This window comes from Drosophila bipectinata, chromosome 2L, assembly GCF_030179905.1.
Source record: "Drosophila bipectinata strain 14024-0381.07 chromosome 2L, DbipHiC1v2, whole genome shotgun sequence".
In the NCBI taxonomy this organism is placed as follows: Eukaryota; Metazoa; Arthropoda; class Insecta; order Diptera; family Drosophilidae; genus Drosophila; species Drosophila bipectinata.
The window spans coordinates 15967644-15990774 of NC_091736.1; the positions used below are offsets into that span (position 1 = coordinate 15967644).

The 23131-nt window shown below is 39.5% G+C and overlaps 2 protein-coding genes across 4 annotated transcripts; both read right to left on the reverse strand.

The window, feature by feature from the left end:
* Nucleotides 1-6178: 6178 nt before the first annotated feature.
* On the reverse strand, nucleotides 6179-14652 carry drm (odd-skipped family member drumstick). 3 transcript variants are annotated; one of them, XM_070277496.1, is made up of 4 exons: nucleotides 13792-14017; nucleotides 8435-9220; nucleotides 6471-6531; nucleotides 6425-6438 (listed from the first exon to the last, which is right to left on the reverse strand). In XM_070277496.1, the coding sequence occupies exons 2-3, from the start codon at nucleotides 8653-8655 to the stop codon at nucleotides 6507-6509; spliced, it is 246 nt and encodes an 81-aa protein (XP_070133597.1). In that variant the 5' UTR covers nucleotides 8656-9220; nucleotides 13792-14017; the 3' UTR covers nucleotides 6425-6438; nucleotides 6471-6506. The 3 variants fall into 3 exon arrangements, with proteins under 3 accessions (XP_070133598.1, XP_017098009.1, XP_070133597.1); XM_070277497.1 differs by lacking the exon at nucleotides 13792-14017 and adding an exon at nucleotides 14477-14652 and having other exon boundaries at nucleotides 6179-6531; XM_017242520.3 differs by having other exon boundaries at nucleotides 6179-6531.
* A 6704-nt stretch (nucleotides 14653-21356) lies between these two features.
* On the reverse strand, nucleotides 21357-23125 carry IFT57 (intraflagellar transport 57). Its single transcript, XM_017242217.3, has 3 exons — nucleotides 22722-23125; nucleotides 21909-22671; nucleotides 21357-21744 (listed from the first exon to the last, which is right to left on the reverse strand). The coding sequence occupies exons 1-3, from the start codon at nucleotides 23016-23018 to the stop codon at nucleotides 21587-21589; spliced, it is 1218 nt and encodes a 405-aa protein (XP_017097706.2). The 5' UTR covers nucleotides 23019-23125; the 3' UTR covers nucleotides 21357-21586.
* Nucleotides 23126-23131: the final 6 nt, after the last annotated feature.

Consider the following 23131-nt stretch of genomic DNA (forward strand, 5'->3'; position numbering starts at 1 on the left):
CTGATTCCGATTTGGATCCTGAGCCTGAGCTTGATGATAGCTTACTTAGTGACTGCGACTGAAAGGCCCTGTATAAGTATATATAGCATATATATTTGTGTGCAATGTATGAAGCGGATTTCTGCAGGCCGCATCGCCTTATTTAGGAGATCGTGATAAAAGTTGGAAGTCGCGTTGATTTATGTCAACGTACGGTCCTCTGGATGGGCTCTCCGATGGCCCCGTCACAGAATCCCCCACCACGGCCGCAACTAAAATGAAAGAAGAATAACGAATGCCCCCGGTCTTATTGAATTTAAGTGCCAAATTAGGAACAATATTGAAGCACAATTGCCAGGGATACGGATTCGGGATTCGAATAGCCGGCTTTCTGGTCAGGATTGTCAACCGAAGACTGAAGCCTGAAGTGAGCTGTCACGTTTGCGGTCTGCTTATGTCAGATTCATCTGCAACTGCAACGGCTGCAGTCGCCGTCTCTCCTTAAGATCCTTCTTGATTCTCCGTGAATCTTCACGGCCCATAAGCCCTTTAAAATGTGTTGTTATGATCGGGCGGCGGCGATAAGTTCCCAGTCATGAAGCCTGATCCTCCGAGGAGTCTCAAGCTAAAGCTGAAGCTGGAGCTGGCAGCCTTGCCACAGGCTCTAAAGTTACGCGGCATTGGGTTTTAGGTTTTGACTTTCGATGCAAATCATTTTACGTGTTGGCGACATTAAGCGCGAAATGACCCCGTTATCCCACTTGTCATCATCACTTCATAAATTAATGCTAACCGAGAAGGTAGCCAGTCGACACCAGAGACTCCGACTGTGGGTTTCCATCCACAAAGGCGGTGAAGGGGCTTGGATGGGATTGTCTGGACAGAAAAAATAAAATAAATTACAAAAACAGAAGTTGTTTTTTGAAAGAAAAAGTATTCCAAAGAAGGTCACATCCTAGAAATTATAAGTTTTTAATTAAGAGGTCTATTATTCATAGGGTATTTTATCCTAAATCTAACCCATAAACCCTACAATTTATTGTATATTCTATTCCCTTGATAACCTTCACACCTCCAGCCGCCGCCAACTTCCTCAAATTTGTGCAGACAAATTGGTGCCTCTGAGCCCTGTGCCTGGGACTGGGCCAAAAACGAAACCAAGCCTTGGCCGAAACCGAGTCAGATCTCCTTGGGACACAGACCTGGCCGGGGCCTGGATGGACGACGACTGGACCTGGACTGGAGGCCTTTTGGGCGTGTGTGCTCCGCTTTGCGATTACGATCACTTTTAGATCCAATATATCAGGGGCGCGTTGACGTCGTACATTGGACGACAATTGATATAAGTTGTGGTGAAAAGTTTAGTGGCATTCAACGATTGCTTTGCTAGATTAAAAGCGACAGGCAGTCGGGGAACATGGATCGGAGTTGGAGCTGGAGCTGCAGTCAGAGTTGGAACTGAAGCTGGACTTGGACCGGGATGTGAAGTCTGGACCGGTCACAAATCTTTTCGGCTTCAGCCACAATCACAATGCCAAGTTAAACAAAAAACCAACAAAAAAAAAGTAAAAATGCGGAACAAAAAAATAAATAAAAGAAAAAATAAGTTAAGAAGCAGGCAGACAAGTCAGCAGACAAATAGCCGTGAGTTTGTACGTGCCGCTTTGGAATCCGTTTGGCCATATATATATGGATACATATATGTATTATTTGTGCATCTGAGGGTGTAGATTGTTGCTCTTTCCGCACTTTATGGTAGTTGGGATACTTTAATTGCAGATACAGCAGCCGCCACAGGAGCGGCCGTCCGTTAACCGTAAAAAGGTGAATTATGCGATCCTACGTGATGACAACCACCTGGAGCATTCCAATACGTCTCACTGATGCCAATCTGGATCTGGATATAACGTTTATGTAAATTACCCATGGTGGGAGATGGCTAACCGAGTATTTAATGCTCTTCATACAAGTTCCCTCTTATAACTCTACCCTCTTGAGGTTAGGGTATAGCCCACTTTTATCATCAAATGACATCTAATGAGCTAGACATTGTGGCTTAACGGACTCCCAAAAGCTCTGAATCTGAATTCCGAAAGGTATGAGGTGGAATCTGCCTCTGAGGTTGCTCGTCGCACCTTTTGGAGATCGACTGGAAATGGGAACCTGTTGCCAAATATCTCTCGTAGATTCAGACGACACGGCCAGAGATTTATGCACAAAAGTTAGATGGAAATTAAAGTGTGTGACTCAGCAAGGTGAATTTTGGTAGCAATGGTAATGTGGCTGTGATGAATCAGCCTATAAAAGAAATCTGCATGTGCAATAAAAAAAACCACTAACTCTGTCATCTGGTCAGAGCGGAAATGTCTAAAAAAAAGAGCCTTAAAAAAAAGCTATAATATTAGTACATATTGTATCTGAAATATTTAAAATGAAACCTTCTTTTTGCAAGTGGGTGGGCCGTGGGTCGCTCCTCTTCCGATATATCTCGCCTCGGATCGGATCGGACCGGATAGCAACGCATCGCATTGACTTGGCTTAGTTTGAATGGATTTCGGGCCTAAGCCAATGTGCGGCCAACAAAGCCAGCGGGTGATGGCGCACACAGCGGGCCTACTTTTTGGCCCGGATTTCGCGCTGACTCTGTGACTGGACTCTGTGACTTTGGCCCGCTCCGAAGTCCAACTGCGTGGACGTCGTCCTTTGGCCGTCCGACGCAGGGAAGGTGGAAACAGTTTAGGTTAATGCCAAAAGCGGGCAGCAGGAAGCAGCACCCAGCAGCCTGGCCAGCGGTTAGCTGGAAAACCACACGTGCCTCGGAAGGCGACCACATGCCGCTCCACAGCGGAGGTCAAAATAATAGAAATGCCACCGAATGCAAACCAATGGCCTAGGTAGCAAATCAAAAATTAAGAATCCTATAACTAAAATATAAAAATTCTACTAAAAGTAATGCTATAACTTCAAACCAAATATTAGACAAATACTTATAAATTCAAGATCTAATGGCCTGAACACTTTTGTGTACCTGCTGAGATAACCACAGGCCACATATCCGCGTTCCACGGGTCCTATATCTATATATCCTGGACCACACTCGCCACAGTAGCTGTTCCAGCATTCGTTTCGCATTTGGAAACGCTTTCATTATCATCGTCGTGGCAAGTCGTCGAGGGTTTGGGTTCTTTCCCAACCGGACCAGATCACCGGATCGGATCACCAGGTCCTGTGGTGTAGTGCTAACATTTAAATTTGTGGAAAATCGAAGCCTGAAATCGGAGTGAGGACTTGTTGAGGACCCGGGGCCAATGTTACGGCTTATCAAAACATAGTCAATATTTAATTAACACGAACACAGCGGGCCTGGACCTGGGCCAGGGCCCTGGGTCGGGATCTGGGCCGGGGAACTTGGTATTTCGAACTTGAGTCATGCCCGGGCCCCGGGGAAATGATTTATGATCGCATGTGAAAATCTCCGCCTCTCTCTTTCCCTCCCACCCACCGCTATCTCCTTTACTCTTTTTCTCACTCATTTCTCCTCTTTTTTTTTATTTTTTTTTATTTTTGGTGTTTACCAATTGTGCGAGCCGACAAAGGAAGCAGTTGGTCTTAATAGTTTGCTTAATTGTTGGTAAATAGTTAACCTAAATGCTTGGCAAACGCTGCTATGAATTGATTATCGCATCCCACACACACAGGTACGGTGAGTGGGTGCTCGGAGGGGAGATACCCCTGCTCTCCCTGCAAGTGAGAGGTCTCCTGAGCACACAGTGCGTACACCCACAAACAGGAGATAAGGTCTATTGATCCAGGTCTGTGGCGAAGGGTAATGGGGTTCTATATTGCACTCGAATGGTAATTGGTTATGGTTTTGGGTTTTTGAAAAAGTCTTTCTTTGGGTAAGTGAAAAATAGCCGTGGAAAGTAGGTCCTTTCTTTAAAAAGTATATTTTTTAGTATAAAAGATAAAAAAAACTTTAAAGGCATATTAATTTTATAAGGTCGGAACGCCCCTTAAAATATGTAGTCCTATGAACAGATGTATTTTAAAATGGTTCTTTCTGTTAATCGATTTGTTTAAAAATATCTATTCATAAAAGAAAGAATAGCTTTTTTAATCAAAATTATATTTTAAAAACTATCTATCCCAATAATATAGTATAAACTATAATTCTAATAGATATCTAATAATAACAGCATTCTAGAAATTACGATTCTTTTCGAAGGGAGTGTAACAAAACATGATATAAGAAATATTGCAAGAAAAATCCTCAATAAATACCTCTATAATAGTTTTTATTCAATCCAAATAAATGATGTTAATTATAGGGTTTTATAAAGCGTTTTATTTAAGCAATTTAAACGGGATCGAATGGGGTAAAAAACTCCATTAGAAACTACAAGCCTATAAATGAAAAAAAAATCCAAAAAGGGGGTCTCCAATGCTTTTAAATCTTACATGGGAAAAACCTGCATTATATACATACTACAAGCCTATAAAATCAGTGGCATACCAAAATATTAATCTCGCATAGGGTCTCTTATGCCTTTGAATCTTGAATATTTAAATATAAAAAAAATTATTCCCCATCTGGCTACTCAGATTTTCCATTTTATTTGCATCTCACCTGGCTAGGCGTGAACAACAAAACCTATTTGTTGTTTTCTGTCAATTAAATGATAATTTAATAGAAACAAGTTACTTAACTACTTAATTACGTGAAGAATTACACGACTAGCAACAGACTACCGGCGAAAACGCAGCCGAGCAGTTGACTTGAAGCAGTTTTGAGAAAGCATCTCTTTCTCATATGTATCTAAGTATCCTTTCCCCAGACCCTTTAGATTGCCCACCTTCTGACGTCACAAAGAATAAAAACACAAACTTTTTTAGGTTTTCTGTTGGGTTTTTCTTTTAATTATATAAATATGTTTATTTAATTACTTATTGTTTTGCCGTTAAACTCTAGGATTTATTTATAAATTGCGCTTTTCTCTTTAGCTGATTTATTTTTGGAGGAAACATAAAACAGAAAATGTTCAAAATTTTACAGAGTCTCATGCCGAGGGATGATATTATTAATTAATTGCTTTTATTAATATTATAAATAGCGGAAATCATTTACAATCTTATTGCCGGGCACTTAAAAGAAGGAAACAAAAACAAAAAACTTTTGTTTTTTGTCGATTTTTTTATTTTTGCAAATTTTTTTCGCCTTTTTCACTCATTTCTACTCTCAATTTATTCATTTAAAATATAAACTTAAACAAAACAATCGCATATCGTAAATATTTATTTAATAATTTTTGTATTATTATTATTAATTATTAATTATTATTATTAATTTTATGTAATACATTTTCAACGTGTTTCTGATTTTAAAATACAAATACTTATCATGTATGTGGGTGTTTGTTTTTTAATTTTTCTCATTTTTTTTGTTTAATATTATTATTTAATTTTAATTAATTTTTATTATGCATACAAATATATAGCGAGAGGGGGGTTTTGCGGGAGGTGTAAATCAATTATTTAAGTTTATAAGGCAAGATAATTGCAGCTGATTGGTGTTGCATGTTGCTAGGTTGTTGCTATGGATTGCCAGTGTTGTTGAATTGTTTTGGAAAGCCCAAGAAGCTTAAGCTTAATTGCACTTTCACTTACAACACTGGCAAATACTGGTAAGAAGATGAGAAAGCCAGTTGCATGTTGCATGTTGCGTTGTTAGTTGTTGCTGGGATGTCACTTATTTAATGTTGCTTCTGCTTTTTCCTATGGTATTGCATGTTGCATGTTGCTGGTTTGATGATTGCTAGTTGCTGGTTGCTAGTTGTTTTTAGTTTTATTGCCGCTTCTGCTTCTTCTTCACTTCCCAAAACAGCCACGCCCACATGTGTCCATGTGCAGGTTTCTGGAAATAATATTTTAAATGTTGTTGCTGCTTGCTATTGTTGATGTTGTTGCTGTTGTGCTGCGCCTGCGCAACATTGATTGTAGTGGTTTTTTTTTGTTTTTGTTTTTTTCTGATGTTGATGGGGGCGTGGCAAGTGCATTGTATAGACCAGATAACCAAATAGATTGAAAACCAACACCTGAACTTAGCATTCCATTCAATATAATCGCTTGTTGTTGCTGTAGATTGCATCTAGTAGTTTAAGCAATATTGCAGAGTTGCTTTTGTTGCAGATATGTATATTTGTTTTTTTTTCTATAAATATTTTTATTTTTTTACTTATGCTTAGAGTGGTGCATGAAGAAGTGGGCGGTAGGCGGTAGGCGGGGTGTGTGTGCTTGTTGTTGCAGTTGCAATATTGCTGTTGCAGTTGCAGTTGCTTCATTGCTGCTTAGATCCCATTCAGATTTGATTTTTTATTGTTTTTTTGTTTTTTAAGATATAGCTGTGATATTGCGTGCTGTTGTTGGTGCTGCGGTGCTTAGATATCGGTTTTACTTTATATATTGCTCTGTGTGTGGTTTTGTTTTTTACTTTTTATATATATATATGTTTATATATGGTATATTTTAGCTTATCGCCAAACACACTGACTACATCTACAAATAGAAGAGAGAGAAGAGAAAAAATAGAGAATAATTCGTGATGTGATTGAGGTTGAAGGTTGTGATCAAAAAAAAAAATAATTGATTTCAATAATAATATTAACAAAGCGTTGATGGCTGCCCCAAAAAAATGATTTCGGTTCTCTTTATGGTTGGTTAGAAGTGTATGAGGTATGTTTATGAGTAAGAGTGTATTCTGATGGTGTGATTAAGCTTTTTATCAATCGAAAGAAGCTTTCAAATCGGAAACTCTGGTGGTGAAAATGCCTTTTTATCTAAAACTTTTTTTTGGGGAAGTTCCTAGAGTTTTATCAAGCTTATCAAGATAAAACTATCCATATATATTATATTTTGATTCAGCTTGGGCTTTACGTTTTACGTGAATAAATGAAATAATTGTGAAATTTTCATTTAAGTGGCTTTAGCTTCTGTTTAAATAACTAATTCATTTATTCAATTAAAAAGTCAATAGTTTTAAAGGGGATTTACTTGGAAAATATATAGAACAAGGCATACAAATTAGGGAAGTTTATCTCACTAATAATGTAAACCCCCTTTATGGTTTTCTAGTTTAATTTTTTCGCCTGAAATTCCCAAGGGAAAGTTTTTGAATATAGTTCACACTTTAATTGTTTTCTATACATCCATCACCGTAAAAAAATAATAAGTATTTAATTATATTTTCACTTAAAACCTTAAAACCATGCACTTAAATTTTTTTCTAAATATTTACACAAAAATATAAACCGAAATCATTTTTAAAACAAATATATGCAAGTATGTATGTAAGTCATGTACTCTAGCCTAGTTTTTGGGGTTTTTTCGATTCAAAATTTAATATTCCTATAAACTTTACTCATTTTACAAAGATTTTAATTAAAAAAATTATAATTTCCAAAGTAGATACATTTTAAGGTTTAATTTTAGAACTACTTTAGGCTTTCTTTTTAAACATTTTCAAAAGTGACAAGTCTTCAAAAACAGAACTTAAGGATGTAGTCTCATGTTCCGGCCTACTTTTTAGAGGTTATTTCAAAAATTTTTTTTTGTAATAAAAAATAATGCGATCGTTCCAATTTTCACATATGTTTTTATAGGCATCATAAACTATTTGAAAATATTTTGTTTAATTTATTCTTGTGTAGTTTAATACACTTTATAGCATGCCAAAGTATGCATATACAAAAAAAAGGTAAGTCCCTGGCGCAGGTGATTTCGACTGCTAGAGTCATCCGAAACAAAAAATTAGAATAGATTATTGTTTTGTAAGCTTATGGCTCTGTCCCGTACTAGAATGAAATATTTTCATCAATAAACAACAAAATGGCAAGCTCACAAAAAAAAAAATTTGTTATAATTTAAAAAATTTATCTTAAATTAATGATAAAAAAAAAACTAATCATTAAAAATAAATGATTCTAGTACGGGACAGAGGTGTTACTTTTAAGAACAACATATCCAAATTTCAGCTAGATCGGTACCATAGAATTTTGTGAATCACCTGCGCCGCACACAAAAATGTCGTTCCGAGAAAAACTCGTTTAAAGTTTAGACGCTACCGAGAAACTCATACTTTTTGGTGTAGGCGCGCTCTCGATTATGGGCTGTATCTCTGTCATTATTTGATATTTTTATTTGAAACTTTAACAGTACATTCTTAATAAACATTACTATCGAAATGTGTTGAAAAAAAAAAATCGATTTTTTCAACCTCACACATGAGACTACATCCTTAAGTTGGAAATTTCGAATAAAAATACTTGATATGCCTTGAAAAATATAATGAACCCCCTTTATAATTCAAATTAAGCTATATTATCCTTTTGGTTGCAGGGATATGTATTGTTATGATTTTTAGCCCAAAAATTAAACTAGAACTTTAGTTCAGAAGGCTTACCTGTGCTGGCGCAGGTTGTCGCGCTGCTTGAAGTACTTGCCGCAGACCTCGCACGAGTAGGTGATCTCGGGGGACTTGTGGGTGCGCTCGTGGATCATCAGGTTGTACGGCTTGGTGAATCGCCGCTGGCAGTACTTGCAAATGAACTCGCACTTCGGACGCATCTTGCGGCGGAAATCGGACCGGCAGTCATCGTTGTCGATTCGCATTACAGCAAACATTTTGACAGGCGATATGTGTACTTCTCCGCTGCGGCTGAGTGTGGTGGTTGGTTGAGTGGTTGAGTTTCGTCGATTCGAGTGCTACACCGCCGGTGGTGGTGGTTACTACTCAGTGCGCTCCGAACACGGTCTTTCTGGGATCTCCCGCTCACTCTAAATGGGTATTCCAATGGCAGCCACTCCGTCTGCTAGCGCCCTCTCTATAATGCTCTTTATCTCCGTAGAATGGGGTTTTCCACTCAAAAAAATGGGGCGAGGGGGTGCGTTTTTTTAACGGTACTCTCGCCGCCTCTAATCACTATCTGAGAGATAACACCTTGGTTAATTGCTCGACTGATTGGTCGGTGAAATGTGGCAACGTTGCTTCCTCTAGGAGGCTTTATCTTTTATTTTTTTTGTGGTTTTTTGTTTCCAAGCTCCTATCGCAACTCTGTGATTTCACCTCGCCTCCCCTTTTTTCAGGTATTTAGTCGTCCAGTTAGTTAGTCGCTGGTGGGCGTTATTTTCACTCTTCCTCGTCGACTTAGCAGCCGCCTTAGTTTATGGCGCACTTTAAGGCAAACACCTAAAACAGAGGGAAACGCAAAGTTTAAATAAAGTTAGCAACGCCTGCGACATCTTTTATGGGTCAATAAATTCTCACACAAAAAAAAAACACACACTATATACATACATATACATAAAATAAAATTTATATCTCTGTGTTTCTATATAAACAGAGAAATATGTTTGTGATTAAAATAATAGTTGAAAGAAAAAACAGTAAGTCTGTAGGTGCAACAAGAGATCTCCAGTGACTCACTGAAAGCAACACAATCCTCCTCGGAGTGTTGACATTTACAAATCACCCGGGCCTCCAGACAACTCAGTTTTATTTTCACAGTTGCTAACCTTCGGATGGATTTTAAATAATTTGTCTTCAACGACACCATCGATTGTTCACCTCCGGGTGTAGAGACACTCATACCATATATCTTTTGGGGGGATAAGTAAAGTTTTGACTTCCGGAAACATACCTATAAGTATACCCCATAAGATGACCAGTGTTCCCAGGCTACATCTCTCCACCATTAACTGAGTCATCACTGGGCCAACACCCCCGTCGCTTTATGACCAAGTACAGTTGCCAAAATCTCCCTGTCTTTGGCCACTTCATTAAGGTGGCGCTGTAACAAGTTTATTTTTAATTGGCGCCTCGCAAAGCCAACACAAAATTTATGCCCATCGATGTGGTTTCCCTTCTCAGTAGTTAACAACTGTTATTTTTTATGTAATTTTATTTTTGTCATTTCGGCGCCGCTGGATGGCGGTTTCTGTTTCTTCAATATAAATACTTTTTTTCGGATTGGAATGGTTGGTGGATATATTTCCCAGATTTTAGTAACCATGGTTGAGATTCGGGAATTTTTCTGCGCAAAACAAAGGCCAGCGCTGACTGGTAGCGACAAGCGTCTCGGCGAGACCCGATTTCGATATTTATTTATATGTTATGGTGCTTTCAGCTCACAGCTGGAACACTTTTGGGATTCGGATTGGGTTTTGGGATTCGGATTCGGAAACGGGTTGGTTGGTTAAAGTGGGGTGGGGGGTAGGTCGCAGAATGGGGAGCCAACGTTGACAACAAAAGGCAAACGTCACAGCGGGTGCTGCACCGGCCACAGACGGTACGTAGTTATTGTCATTATAACATTAATGCCCACTAAACATATTCAAATTATAACACTGAGTCGCATTCGAATTTAAGGCACTGCGAGAAAATTCGAGGTGATAATGCTTCCAAACAATGAGAGGTAATTGCATTATATCTATATAATTGATTGATTAGAGAGATAGCTAGATATCTAAGGGCCTAGATAACATGAGAGATAGATAGATAGATACTAGATAGAACACCCCACGATATAAGAATCAATAAATACACATAGATAGATAGTTCAATGATGAATTTCTATCCTAAAACCTATCTAGTATCTAACAACATCTTACTTAGTACTTGATTTCTTCAAAGATACTTGAATTTCTTTCACTGTATGAGGTGTAGAGGTTCGGGTTTGGGTCGCTGATCGCATTGGTCATGTCTGGAGCCCGACTCCCTGGCCAAAAGAGAGACTCCTCCAATGTTAATTTGTGTACACAATGTGGCGTCACATTGGCATTTTAACGCCGTTAATCATGCGACACAGGGCGCCTGCATAAGGCCATCCATTCCATGTGGATTCTTTGGTTTGGGTCTCCGGGTTTGGGGTTTTGGGCTTTGAGGCCCGGGTCTCTCTGATCCGCTTTGGTTTTAACCATTTGGTTATGCTTTGCTTTAGATTTGGATGCGGATTTGGATTTGGCTTTGTGTCTCTGGGAGCGTGGGCTTAAGTGGAGCACCATTAGCTATGGGCCGATCTCCGGGGTTAAGCACTCTATTTGGTTGGTTTAAATTATCTGCCAAAGGAGAGAAGAATTCCCTGGGAGTGAGGCCATCAATATGCCAAGTTAATGAGTTGTGATTAAGACTAGATGGTATAGAAGGATACAGGATACTTCTTCTCTTGGTTTTGACTTTCAAATCGTCTGATCTTCTTGATCCTCTTTGGAACACTTAAAAATCTGCTGAAAATCCGGACGTTCTTGGCACCTTCTGCCACACCAAATGTTGGACTGATCCCAACCGATCTCCAACTGTTTGTATTTGGCAACTGCAAGTCGCAATCCGCTTAAGCGCAAAAGTGAACACCCACCGATGTGAAGGGAAAAACTGCCCAAATATTGTATAATAAACTGTTGTCCAACTCAAAGATAATCCCATTAATCCGCACTGAAAATAATTAGTGTTGTGCACACTCGCACATTCTACTTTCTTTCAGGGACAGATCGCCCGGAGATCGCAAGGAGATCGCCCGGAGGAGATGGGAAGAAAGATCTCCCGCACAGCATGAGATCCTGACTCTTTGGGTTTTGGGTTGTGTGTGGGTTTTTGAAGGGCATGCGAAAGGCGTTAATGCTGCGTGAAATTAGATTTGCACCGATGGGAAAGATGTGAAATAAAAATGGCAAACAGAGAGTGAGAGATTATATATGGAGATGGACTTGGGAGTTAAGGTGGCGGTGGATGGTGGAGGTGTTGTCGGAAGGTGGTGTCGGAAGGCGGTGTGTGCAGGGCAAAGTAAGTGCGCCGGGGACTTCCACGAAGTGCCACAGTTACAGTTTAACACCCCGAGATAAATGTGTAGCGGTATGGGCGATAACAGGGCTCAAAACAGGGTCCAAAAGTGACACACACGTCGCAGGACGGGCCATGGTCAAAAGCGATTACCACACTTCTTTCTCTTCTCCGTTTTTTTTTTTTTGTTTTTTGTAGGAGGAGGCGGACAGTGAGTTGGCAAGGTGCCATTAAAAATTACAACCGAAAAGTGAAAAAACAAGAAAACCAAAAACCGAGGCGAGAATAAATGACAATAAAAGGACATAAGGCTGAAAAGACAAAAGGGCACCGATGCCCATTTGATACGAATCTAATTGTGCTAATGGCGAAGAATTCTCAGGAAAAAAACACCCACGCAGGATCCAGGACAAGCAGAACCAATAAGTCTGGCGGTGGAAACAATTAGGATATGTGGCAGTGCCACTTCAACTCAAAAGAACTCACAACAAAAAAATATGAGAAAGAAGGTAACCCCAAACACAAACATGCCACAAGATACAAAGATACAATAGCAAATGCAATCTTCTCACAAAAGGATGAGGGATCTCCTTCAGATCCATCTCTCAAGACGAATGGCGATTTCATGGCAGAAGAAAGTCGATTTCTCCCGCTTCTCACCTTCAGCTGTTATGTCGAGATATGACAGTTGCTCAAATGTCGACGGAGACGGGAAAGATTAGCTGCCAGCTGAGTCCATTTACCGTAATCGCTTAGCTAATTAGACTCTAATTGATGGAGAACAGCATGAGGTCCAGACAAGGTTAAAGATCACGCAGCTAGAAGGTGAAAATCCCGTAAAGAAAGCCGGAAAAATTCCAGAAATTCCATCAATAAATGGTTTTTTAAACTAAAGATGGCAAAGTTTAGTTCAAAGTTTGATAAAATATCATACATTTTGAACATCTGCTGGAGACTCAAGCCATAGTCATTGGTATTTCATAATCAATCGAAACAAAAATAAACTCCATGGTCGTTTATGAGTCATACTTAAAAAAAAAAAGCCTGATGATGATCTGTCGGACATTCTTGGCGATGATTCGCTATGATTTGGCCATTTGTTGTTAACTCTTTGTAAGCTAGGCTCTACTTTGGTCTTTAAAAAAAAGGTATTTCGTAAGGTATTTCAAGCTGAGTCATAGTCTGAGTTTCCAAAAGGAAAGCTAGAGCGTTGGGGTTCGAACTTGTGCCGACGGCTTTTGGTATTCCCAGGGGATTTCTTAAACTTCGAATATTTTTAAGGTCTTAAAAAGGAAGTTAAGCTTTGGACTGGTTAGAAAATGTACATATATGCCGCTGGGAAATATAATTTTTAGGGTTATAATAAGAGGGTTTAGAAGTTATGATGTAACTTTCTTGCTTATTGAAGCAAATATGGTTATTATTTTAAAGAGGATTTCAAATTTCGGAAGAGCTATGGAGTTTAAATTTAAAAATAGTGGATTTGATATAAAATCTAGGATATTAAAATTTCATTACCATATAATTGTAAAAGCTAACCAAGTTAAAATAATAAAAGTTTCTGTTTTCAAAATCCGATAGGAAATAGTTGAAAATTGCTGTCCGCCATTTTGGCAAATGGCGACACTTTCTCACACACACACACAGACACTTCAGCAGGGCCGAAAAAAGCTCCGTTGGCCACACGCACGCCATATTAGACACATCGCCCCGTCTCCCTTCAACGCACTAGCGCACCAGGAGAGAGGCAATGTGGCAAAAAGAGAGCGCACTACACGCACCCGTGTTACGTGGTGGGGTTTATTTTGTTTCCGCTTTGGTTTTTCAGTTGTCCAATGAAAGCGGCGTAAAACTGGTAGCAGAACCAGTGTGGAAGGGGGAAGAACACAGCCAGAAGCAGAAGAGGGGGCCCCGAAGAACAAGTCAAAGAACACGAACGCCATTTTCAGCTACCGAATTAAGCGAGGGGGGGATATAAAACTTACCCAATGGGGAAACTGGAATTACGCGTTCGTGGAGTCTTTTTTTTTTAACGACGGCTCACGTAGTTGATTAACAGTTTTTGGAAATTTTTTGTTGGAAAGTAATTAGGTAGATCGCTGATCTCTTTTTTTAATTGCAGTTGTGTGGTTTTTTTTTGTAAGGTACTCGCGAAGGAACTGATGAGAGGGAACTATATACGCACGCTCGAGCGGCACAAAGTTGAATGAATGAATGCTACTAATAACTGAAAGAGTAGTAGAAATAGTAGTCAGCTCTGCTGCTGCTGCCAGCGCCGCTGCCTCTGTCGGCGTCGCTGCCGTTGAGGAAGATCATCGCTCTGTCTCTGTCTGTTACTCAATTCGGTGGCACTGTGTGTGTCTGTGTGTGAGTCATCCAGATTTCTTGCAACAGCAGCCGAAGTTGAAAAAACGAAGGCAAAAATCGAAAAACGAAAAACGAAGACCAGTAGCCGAAGCAAGTTCTTGAAAAAAATGAAAGAAAACTTCGGCTACTGCGTATGCGCAACATTCGACGACGGCCATCTCTTTCCATCCCATTGCGTTCTTAACCAGTGTGCGTAAGTGCGGTGGCAGCTTGTGAGGTGAAAAACTCGAAACAGTAGCCACAAAATGGCGTCGCTTCTAACGGAAGCGAAAAAAAAAACGGCCGCAAAATGGCGATGCTTACCTATTTTGTAAATCCAAAGCGGAAATGGTGCAAACTTTTTGTTCTCACTTGGGTTTTATTAGCCAAAATGTAAGAGATTTGAGGTTTTTTGTCGCTGGTAGCACTTTAAACTCGCAACTGTTGGGTAATATTATTAATAAAATATATTTCACTTCCGAACGCTTCTGTGCACGAGACTCAACTGCAAAGTTACGATCGAAAACTTTAGCTTGATGGGTTGAAACTTTTTTGTGTTTTTCGTTTTTCCCTGCTCCCTCTCTTTAGCCGTCCTTTTCTCGCTGACTGTTTGAGCGCGGAACGAGTTTTGAGTGCTTCCGCTGATTGGTTGGCTGGAAAATGAGCCAAAGAGCGTGCCAGGTGACCAAGACCAGGTGCCGACGACGCGAGCGAAGAGAGCGCCCGGCTACCTCAGTTGAGTGTTTTCGAAGGCGTTACCTGAGTTGAATGTTAATTAAGCTTAAGTAAGTCAACATTTCAATTAGTTGGCTGGCTGGCTCGCTCGACTACTGAGTGAAAGGTGAGCTTGTAAAATGTGATTTAAAATTACAACTTCGATCTCTCGTTTGAAGCTTCTATCTATGTCACTCTAGCTGCCGGTGTTGGGTCACGAAACAAAGGTAACTTTCTTTCACAACTACCTGTGCATTTCGAGTGTACGAGTGGGCGTGGCTTTTGTGTGGCGCTTTGGGCGGCGCTCTGGAGCCTCGCTCCAGAGATACAGATACAAAGATACACTCTCTATCTTGCCCCAACTCGTTTGTAGGTGTGCGTGTGTGAGTGAGAGCCAAAATGTAAAAACCAGTGGCAGAGCAGAGCAGTGCAACTGTATTACGCGGCACTCAATTTTGTTGTTGTATCTTTTTTTTAGTTTTGGTTTTTTTTTGTATCTTTGAGCTCCATTTTGTTTTCAGGGCCTGGGAAACTTTTTTCTTGCATTTCTTTTGGCTTTTTGCCGCCTCCGCCTTTGTTGTCGCCCTGCCTCTTCCGCGTCTTTGCCTTCTTCTTGTGTGGCCTCTTTTTAGTAGACAACAAAAAAAACACCATATTGATTGTCTGTTTATCTTTTAGTTTCTGCGCCATACCATATATTCATTGTATCTTTACGATTTCTCAATGAAATCTCAAAAATGTATCTTTTCATTCAACAAAAAACTTCATTAAGTTGACACCAACCGCCTGCATGGTATTGGTTTTTTTCTTATTTTGTTTTTAATTAAGTGCGCCCAAAAAAGGATATTTTTTTAATTAAGTTTTCGCCTGTCCATAAAGTTTAACAAATTATTTTCCTCCCTCTCGGGTCCATTTTTGGTCATTTTTAAGTGCAGTCCCTTGGCTGGATTTTTTGTTTGGCTTCAACTCCAATTTGATGGCTTCATCTTTCTGCTTGAAGCTTTTGTTTCTCAGTCTGTCTGTTTTTTTCTTTTTTTTTTATAAAATTTGCATATTTTAAATGGGCAATCAGCAGACTCGAAAAGGAGACGTATCGACAGTTTTGAGGAGAATGAAGGAGAAACTAATTACGAAGAGTCCAGACAAAAAATGTTATCTCATTACTTGTCAGAAATCAAAATTCAAGAGCTGTTTGTTATTAAAAATAGCTTCCTAATTTCATAATTTATAAATATCCTTTTTCTCACAAAAATATTTATAATTTTCATAAAAAAACCCCAATTTATAGACCCATCTATCATCTATAAAATACCTGTCAGCTTTAGACCTCACAAAATTGTTAACCCAATATATTGATGGCCAAAAACTTTCTACCAATCTACCAATAACCAAATTCCAAACAACCGAAATACTTCTGGCCCAGACGGTGCACCAAAAAGTATTAAATTTCATTAATTGGCAAAATTAAAAAGGCAAACAAAATCAGACAACAGCCAAGCAACAAACAAAAATATCTATATGTATATATATCTGTATGTAGATGTATCTCTATATCTTTTGGGTGAAAAATTAAAAATTCATACGGCAGCGATGCGGTCACATAAATTTTCGAGGAGCAACAAAGACCAAAGACTCTGAAAAATAAAAACAGACAGATGCAAAAAAATTATAATAAATATATACATATGAAGATATACGGATGAATCTGTGGAAGCGGACAAATGTCGAAGACGTGGGCGTTGAATGGGATCCGTTGGGGTTTTCGTGTATATACATATATATATATATTTTTTTATTGTTAATAATAATGAAACTGGACCGGACCGCAGCCACCGCAGCAAGGCGTTGTCAACAGTTGGGTGATGATGATAATGATGATAATTCCGTTGATGACGAAGCCCAAGACTCGGTTCCATCTTCATTTCATCATTTGGCACACGGTAGTTGTCTGGGTTGTCATTTAACTTGGTGTCTCTGGGGTTTCTTTCAAGATGAGGTTTAAGGTGCCTCTACATCACTGAGGGAAAAAATAAGTCTAGAAATCTAGAAAGGATATAGTTTTAGAGGTATAATCATATATTTATCTTTATTTCCAGAAGATATATACTTGTTTTAAGATATATTTTCTTCCAGTGCTCCCTCTTTCTCTCTGAAAATGTCGTGACTTGATTTATTTTTTGGCCCGGACTTCACATAAATTTGAATTATGGTCCGCTGGCTCGTAAAGTCGCTGGGTGATGTGTCTATTTTAACAGTTAGTCTGGAGGGGACTATGGGGAGTACGGAAAGTAGCCGTGGAACGATCTATCAATGAATCCGCCGCAATGCTGAATGAACTGGCCCAAAACTTGATCGGATTCCTCATTTGATATTCAACTTCGATCTTCAGTTTGTATGCTAATTTTCGTTGTTCATGTTTTTTTTTTTTGGTTTTTTAGGTTTTTTGGTTTTTGGTTTCAGTCTACCTTCATTGTTCGTTTTTGGCTGGTTTTGCTGTGCGGTGTTTTATTTAATTTTAATTTTTATTTCGTAAATTTTAAATTTGTTGTCACTTCTGTGGGAGCAGCATAGGTTTTTCCACTCACCCATTGCCGTATATTGTTTATTATAATTGGGTGCGGTTCGCTGTGGTTCGGTAGTATTTCTGCAGAACTCCATGAATCGATCCTATTGTTCAAATATCCATTCGTTAGGTGAATGTGTGTTTGGTTTTTTGTGAGGCAGCAGCTATAGAAATTAATAAAATTTATGGTTTATTTGGAATTCTTGTTGCTTTTTTTTTCTCGGTCATTAATTTGCCATAAAGAAGTAGGCAAAGTGTGTGGCAAAAGCTTTTAAAGTTGGCAAGCAAGAGGGAATCTATTGTTCGAAACCATGCCTCTTGTTGGTTAAATTTTGAAACCAATTTCAAGATTGATAACTTAGTTAGGAGTAGAGTTACAAAGTGGTATAAATTATAGGATTTTAAGTTCAAGGACCCACAGTAATTCCAAATGACATTTAAAGCATTTAGGAGTAAATGTTTTCATTCACATTACCGATAAAAGATCAGTAATATAGCGACAAATGAGTTCAGAATCACTTTTCCACTTGATCCCCAAAGAAAATACCAAAAAAAAAATACCGATCTATTGTAATGCCGCTCTTATAACACTTATCATTGCCCAATTGATCTGAAAAGGTGTCAACCCATGTCTTTTTCGGTTTCTTGTCTAAAAAGTAGACCCCTTAAACTTGTAAATTGTGGTGTTTTTTCTAGGAACACAATCCCCATTCTATACAAATTACCAGCCCACATCTTTTTTTATTTTTTTGAAAATTTTCACCTGGATTCTAAGTGATTTACGATCGATTTAGTTCTTTGGTCTTTTCCTAAGCGCCATTTGAACTTCCGTTCCAAAAAAAAAAGTGGGAAACACACTCAAAGGTGTTGCCTGCGTGGGTGTCTGATTTCCAATTGAAATTAATAGTAAGGGGTTAACCTAGGCGACACTGAATACCGTAAATTACAGAGAAAAAAAATATATTTAGAACTTGGAAAGTATGCTTTAAAGAACAATCTTTATTAAAAGTGGTAATAGGAAGTTCTTAAAGTTTTAAAATCTTGTTTTAGGGCTTTATAAATGATCTTTTATATATTATTTTAATAAAATTTTAATTTCTTTAGTATAACCTATTTAATTTAAACTTTTTCCGCCTGTAAGTCGTACTCCTCTAAAAAGAAAAGACCAAAAAATGTTTTATTACATTGATTTGCATTTAAATAGATGTTGGCGGCGGCGTCACTCTTTCCTATTTTTGTGGGGGGGTCTATATGGGGGTCTTGAAAGGGGTTAGACCGATGATTACGGGCACAGCGAGCGGTCAAAATGTTGACAATGATCCCAGATATCCCACACCGCGATCAGGTCAAAACCCAACCCAAAAACCAACAAAAAAAATCTTTAAAGTTTTCAATGAATTTGTTTCTTTCTTTCTTTCTCGGTTCATCATTTTTGTTTTTTATTTATTTAGTTTTTTTTTTTAATTTTGTTGAATGGGAAGCGTCGAAGTTTTCATCCTTCAATGTGAAATTTTTTTTTTTTTCTTTTCTTTTGTATATTAGATCATAAATTATGAGTCTTTGCATATATGACAAAACAAATAATTTTTTTTTCTTTCGATCTGTCGTGCTTCCAGTAGCCTCCCCGCTGAGTTTCAAAAGCCACCCCCCTTCCCCACCATTCAGTTGGCCAAAATTTATTAGTTTTTCCATTTTTATTGAGAAATTACAAAAGGGAGCGAATAAGCCAGAAAGGAATCTCTGGGGTAGGTGGCGCCTTGCTCCATGGACTGACTAGAGACTATGGAATCCCACAGGGGGACAAAAAGAGAAAGAGAGATGGAGAGATGGAGGGCACCTGGGAGAGATCCGATCCCCTCACGATTTATGCTCACAAAACGCTTTTTAGCCCGAGGCCCAAATAGCCACAGCAACAACAAAAAGATACATTTTTGTTCATTCAGACCAAAGTCGAAAACGGCCAACAGGTTTACTTTTTTTTCTTCTGGTTTCTGTACAGGTAGGCATAAAGGATATAGGATTATTATAATTTATAAATTAAAATGATTTAATATTATTTTATCCAAAAAATTAAATACTTTTATTTGGCTTCTAACATTATTTAAAAGATTTTGATTTCTAAGCTTTACCATTTAGCCAAGACCACCTGTATTTCCCCAACAATGAGAAAATGAAACTCATCCAAGTACTCGCTCAACAACAACAACAACAATAAGAGCATAAGCAGCGACTGCCTCCCACCAAGCAGCCGAACCTTAAAACCGAAGACTAAGCTCAAAATCGAAGCTCAAGTCAAGCTCAGTGCCGAGAGAGAGAGGCTCCAATCTCTTTGTGTAATTGTTGCTGTTGCCGCCTGACTGCCAGTCACTCAGACTCCAAAACTCCAACTCCATCCCCATCCATCCCCATCCCTCATACTCCATCCTCCATCGCTGTCTCGTTCTCGTTTTATTTTCATCTCCGTCTCAGTGGATTGGAATGGCATCCGAGGTAGACTGAAAGAAAGAGAGAGAAGTCCTACCGTGGGAAATGAACAGTAGTCGCCTTTTGGCTTTTTGCACTACCAACAACAACAACAATAACAACAACAGCAGCAACTGACGTTCCTTATTCTTCTTCTTTTTTTACTTCGTTTTGGTATCCCCCCTTTTTTGAATTTTTAAAGTTAATGTTGTTGTTGTTGTTGTTGTTGATGCTGTTGGCTGACTGAGAGCTTTTGCAATTTCACTGCAGCGTTTTGTTTTTTTGGCTCGTCGGCGGCGCATTTCAAATAAGCCTAATAATAATGCAATTTATGCCAAGTGGGGGCCAAAACCGAATGCAGTGCAGAGCAAGCGAGATGACGGGAAAAGGCATAGTGCGAGGGAGTGGGAAGAGAGGTGGCCCCAACACTAGACGACAAAATGGGGGGAATTAATTGATTTCTTTTTACAAGATTACTAAATATAATAAACTAGTAGAATATTTAAGTAACTGAAATATTTTAAATTGTTTTGTTTTTAAATATTTTCTTAACCAAAATTGATGAAATTTTAGGAGTGTAACTAACTATCTTGATCCATTTTAAGATAGTATTGGAAGGGAAATTGAATTGGCTAGTTACGAGGAGTGGTCCTAGTTCCAATTGTGTTTTGGCCAAAAAAACAACTTTTCCCTTGCCGGGAAAATCCTATGAAAATTCTTAGGCCTTTCGGGAAAAACCTTTTAGCACCTTTGGCCAGACCGCAAATTACAACAAGTTGCGGTTGAACCGACCAAAAAAACACACTTTAGTCTTCAACCTTATCAGTAACCGAAAGAAAACCAAATGTGGGCAAACAAAGTATCTTTAAGATACAATGTTTGAGATGTTTGCGGATGCAGCGGATGCGCGTTCGTTGGCCAGACACCAACACCTCTTTCGTGGGTTTTCCGGGCTCGTTTTGATTTGGTTAGGTTTCTGGTTTATTCCATTTCCAACCCAGAATCGATTTATTTATTTTTCTTACAGTGCCTGGTGTTTAGTGACTAGTGGCGGCTTCTTTATGGTCAAGTACGTGCAACTTGGCCGATAGTGTACACTGCTTCCGTCCTGCTCTAGCCCGATTCTCGCGTACCGTTATCTCGGATCGATCGCCAAAGGATCGACCGCACGCGCTTACTTGTGTGTGTGTATTCTTGTGTGTTTGTGTGTCCAAGGAGCTGATAACAATGAGGTGATAATTGACCGCCCTATTGGCTTGGCAACCAATTACGAAACTTATCAGCGGCACCGGCAATCAAATCAAACGATCGTCAAGGCGGGCGGGGCAACGCCGGTGGTCCTACCTCCATCCTGTTCTATCTCAATTACACTAGGAAAAAAGTTTCTTGAAATAATAATATTTTGTTATTATATAAACATATGTACATATATGTACCATTTATTCTTAATACCCTTCTTTATAAAAACCAAACAATTTTTAAACTTTGTAATTACATCACTCAATATTATTTCCCTCAGTGATCCTATCTCTTACCGATCGGGTGTAAACGAGAGCAGTCGCACACCCATTTACGAGGTGTGAAAAGATCGGGCTGGGACATCCCAACCCAGCTGCCTGTTCGTCCATATCCTCACATACCACATCGTATGTATATGGCATGCTAAGTAGTTCGTTATCAGGTTGGTTTTGGTTTTATGGATTGTTTGCCAGGTCGGTGGTTTGGTCTCGGCTCAACTGTCGCACCACAATGTCCTGGTCGTGGGCATGCACCAGCAACGCCACCTCCAGATTCAGTTGCGCAATGTCCTCCTTTAGCTTGGCGATCGATTTCTTGATCTGTTGCACCGAACCTATGCGATATGGGAATATGAAAGGGATTAGCACTAGGTGGGTGGTCGGTAGAATAGGATCTGTGATTTATTTCTTGACTCTGGAATTGTAAATCCCTCTTATCTTTGTAAAGCAAACATAAGAGGCAAGGTGTTTCCAATAGGGAGACCCCCGATATACTCACTTCCATCTGACATGACCTGACCCCGTCGCTCCATCTCCTCCTTTTTCAGCTCCTGCTCCAACATGACCTCGTTGAGCTGGGTCGTCTGCTTCTCCGTTTCCTCCTGGACTTGATTTTGGGCATACTGGATCGAAGACAGTTCAATGGACTGCTCCTTGAACTGCTGGATCAGTGGCTGCAGCTCGTTGTTCAGATGCTTCTCCCGACTTTCGATTTTTTCCAAATCAAAGGTAAACTCGTTGTGGAGTTTCTTCAACTGGGCCTGAGTGGTTTCCGAAACCTCATCTATGGCGGCTCTGAAGGTTTCCATCTGGCTGATGTGAGTCCTCCAGTCGCGGGCATCGGCTTTCACGAAAACTTTCAAGTGCGGCAGGACTCTCTCCAGTTCGAGTCGCCACTCCTGGTGATCGGTCATCCTGGCATCCAGCTCGCAATTTCGTTCGTCCAGATTCACGTCTCCAATGGACCTCTTCTGGGGACGATTCAGCCAGTTGAGTTGCCGGAAATTGTGGGTCTCCAGCTCCATGTCACTATCATCACTGGGAGCAGCTGCATTCTGTTCGTCCTCTAGTTTTTCCAGAATTATCTCGGCGTTATCCTCGAGGTAGTCACCCAAAAACTCCTCCTCCTGGGCGATGTGTAGCTTTTGGTAGGCCACCTTGGCCACTTTGCAGGCCTGGGTGGACAGAACGTCCAGAACCATTAGGCAAATGGGTCCTGCTCCTCGGATCAGTTTGTTGGGTTGAAAATCCACAGGCACATCCTAATTAGAGATTTGAATTAAATATTTTTTTTAAGTTTTAGTTTACCTACAATTTGCTCTAAGATCTGTATAATCTTAGCCGCCACTGTGTTTGGATCGTCGTACTCCTGTGGCCTTTCCATATCCTTCCCTAGCTTCTTGCAAAGCCACCAACAGATCAGGGTAAACATATAGAACTGCTCCCCCGGATTTGTGGCCTTTACGAAATAGAACCGTGACAGGGGCTTCAATTTGAATTCCTTCAGCAGGTGTTTCTCGTAGTTGAGTAATTTTAGTTTTTCCAGCAGATCATCCGATTGGAAATTTAGCAACTGTTGGGCTTTTTCCTGACTTTCTTCTTGTTGCATTTTTTTGCCTTTACTCAGTTCTTAGTTCTTTAATAAAAATTTTTAACCCGATTAAGCCAGCTGTTTTGGAAAAACACTTCCGTTTCCTTGGCAACTAAATGGGAATAAACAAT

Excerpts from the sequence above, each read along its gene's own strand:
- drm (XM_070277497.1), bottom strand. The coding sequence starts at position 8,655 with ATGTTTGCTGTAATGCGAATCGACAACGATGACTGCCGGTCCGATTTC. Across the intron at positions 6,532-8,434 it reads GACAACCTGCGCCAGCACAG|ATGTAGTCAGTGTGTTTGGC; the intron begins GTAAGCCTTCTG and ends TTCTATTTGTAG.
- IFT57 (XM_017242217.3), bottom strand. The coding sequence starts at position 23,018 with ATGCAACAAGAAGAAAGTCAGGAAAAAGCCCAACAGTTGCTAAATTTC. Across the intron at positions 22,672-22,721 it reads TACAGATCTTAGAGCAAATT|GATGTGCCTGTGGATTTTCA; the intron begins GTAGGTAAACTA and ends ATCTCTAATTAG. Across the intron at positions 21,745-21,908 it reads TCAGGTCATGTCAGATGGAA|GTTCGGTGCAACAGATCAAG; the intron begins GTGAGTATATCG and ends CATATCGCATAG.